At 57.8% G+C, this 1,475-nt stretch overlaps 1 protein-coding gene across 1 annotated transcript in view; it reads right to left on the bottom strand.

The window, feature by feature from the left end:
- LOC103907531 (protein-arginine deiminase type-1-like) overlaps positions 1-1,475 on the bottom strand; it is an 18,716-nt gene that overhangs the window by 8,337 nt on the left and 8,904 nt on the right. Inside the window, exons 12-14 of the mRNA XM_019474734.1 lie at positions 1,081-1,225; positions 650-743; positions 475-554 (exon numbers count right to left, since the gene is read on the bottom strand). Coding sequence (XP_019330279.1) covers positions 475-554; positions 650-743; positions 1,081-1,225 — 319 coding nt within the window. The remainder of the gene's footprint in view (positions 1-474; positions 555-649; positions 744-1,080; positions 1,226-1,475) is intronic.

The raw sequence follows: 1,475 nt of genomic DNA, 5'->3' as shown, positions 1-1,475 counted from the left end.
GTGTGCCCCGTTGCATCCTGCCCAGATCCTCACCAGCTCTGTTGCATCCTGCCCAGATCCTCACCAGCTCTGTTGCATCCTGCCCAGATCCTCACCAGCTCTGTTGCATCCTGCCCAGATCCTCACCCACTCCGTTGCGTCTCGTCCCATCCCATCCCATCCCTCTGAGCAACCTCCCGAACCCATCCCCAACCCGAGCAACCTCTTTCCTTCGGTTTTGACACCTCTGCAGTGGGGCAGACACCCTCCCAGCGGGCCAATGGGCTGGGGTGAGCCAGCACCCAAGGGTGCCTGGCTCCTTCACGGCTGCTCTTCTCGCACGCCTGCTTTCACACTGCACGGTGCAACTCATGCCGCGGTTTCTTGCTCTTCCCCAGGATCTCTAAAAATGCCTCCCGCACCCAGAAACCACCTGGCAGCGATGCGCAAGCGAGGAGAGCGAATCCACCCATAGCCATGGGTGCAAAGACCCACCTGCACGTGCTTGTTGTCATTCTTCAGCAACTCATCCGCCAGGATCTCGTCGATGCTTCTCCTCTCAGCGCCCTTCAGCCCTGCGTGGAGACCGGAGCAGAGCAGTAAGGGACACCGGTAAGGGATGCCGGTGGTCCCCACCGTGCCGCAGGGATGCCCTTGCCTGCTCCCTTACCGACGAGCTGTGTGGCTTCACCGTGGCCCTGCCCCTGTTTCTCCTTGAAGAGCTTGTAGCAGGCATTGGGGCTGGCCAAAAGGAGCCGGAAACCCTGCGGGAGAGAGCCCAGGGGTTCATGCTTTGCTGTTGGTGGGATGTCTTATCCCACCGTCCCGCCGAGAGACACCACGCTGACTCCAAACCCAGCCCCAGGTGTCGCAGGGTGCACGGGATGCCACCATCGCAGGGTGCACGGGATGCCACCATCGCAGGGTGCACGGGATGCCACCCGGGGACTCGCCGTTTTCCAGGAAGCCACCCCAAAAGAAGGTGCATCACTCGGCCCCCGCGGGGAGGATGAGCAATCGCAAAAAGGGCTTTTTTTTTTTTTTTTGGCATTTGCAGAAGACGCCCCGTGCGGGGGCGGAGATGGCTCCGGGGACCGGTACCTTCCTATCGTAAGCAGGGACGAAGGTGAGGAATTCATCCACGTGGCCCACGTTCAGCCACTCCGAGTAAACCTCCACCGGCGCCTGCACTTTCTGGGCGTAAAGAAAATCCCTGACCGCCTTGGACATCCGCCGGCCGGAGGCCCTGGGGCGCAGAGGCGGGAGGAGAAACCGGGCGCCCATCACACCCCTCCGCAAGATTTACCCCCCATCCTTCCCCTGAACATCACGCCAAGGGGAGAAGACGCATCTGCACGTCCCTTTTTAATGGGAAACACCGGGAAGAGTCTGGAAATAGTCTGAGCAATATATATTATATGTATTAATATATACAAATATATTCTATATTAATATATCTACATTATATATTAATATATAGTATATTAAGATACAAA

The sequence above is a fragment of the Aptenodytes forsteri genome, unplaced genomic scaffold, assembly GCF_000699145.1.
Source record: "Aptenodytes forsteri isolate BGI_AS27 unplaced genomic scaffold, ASM69914v1 Scaffold61, whole genome shotgun sequence".
Classification (NCBI taxonomy): domain Eukaryota; kingdom Metazoa; phylum Chordata; class Aves; order Sphenisciformes; family Spheniscidae; genus Aptenodytes; species Aptenodytes forsteri.
Note: the sequence above shows the minus strand (reverse complement) of the source record. Positions and strands in the feature narration are given on the sequence as shown.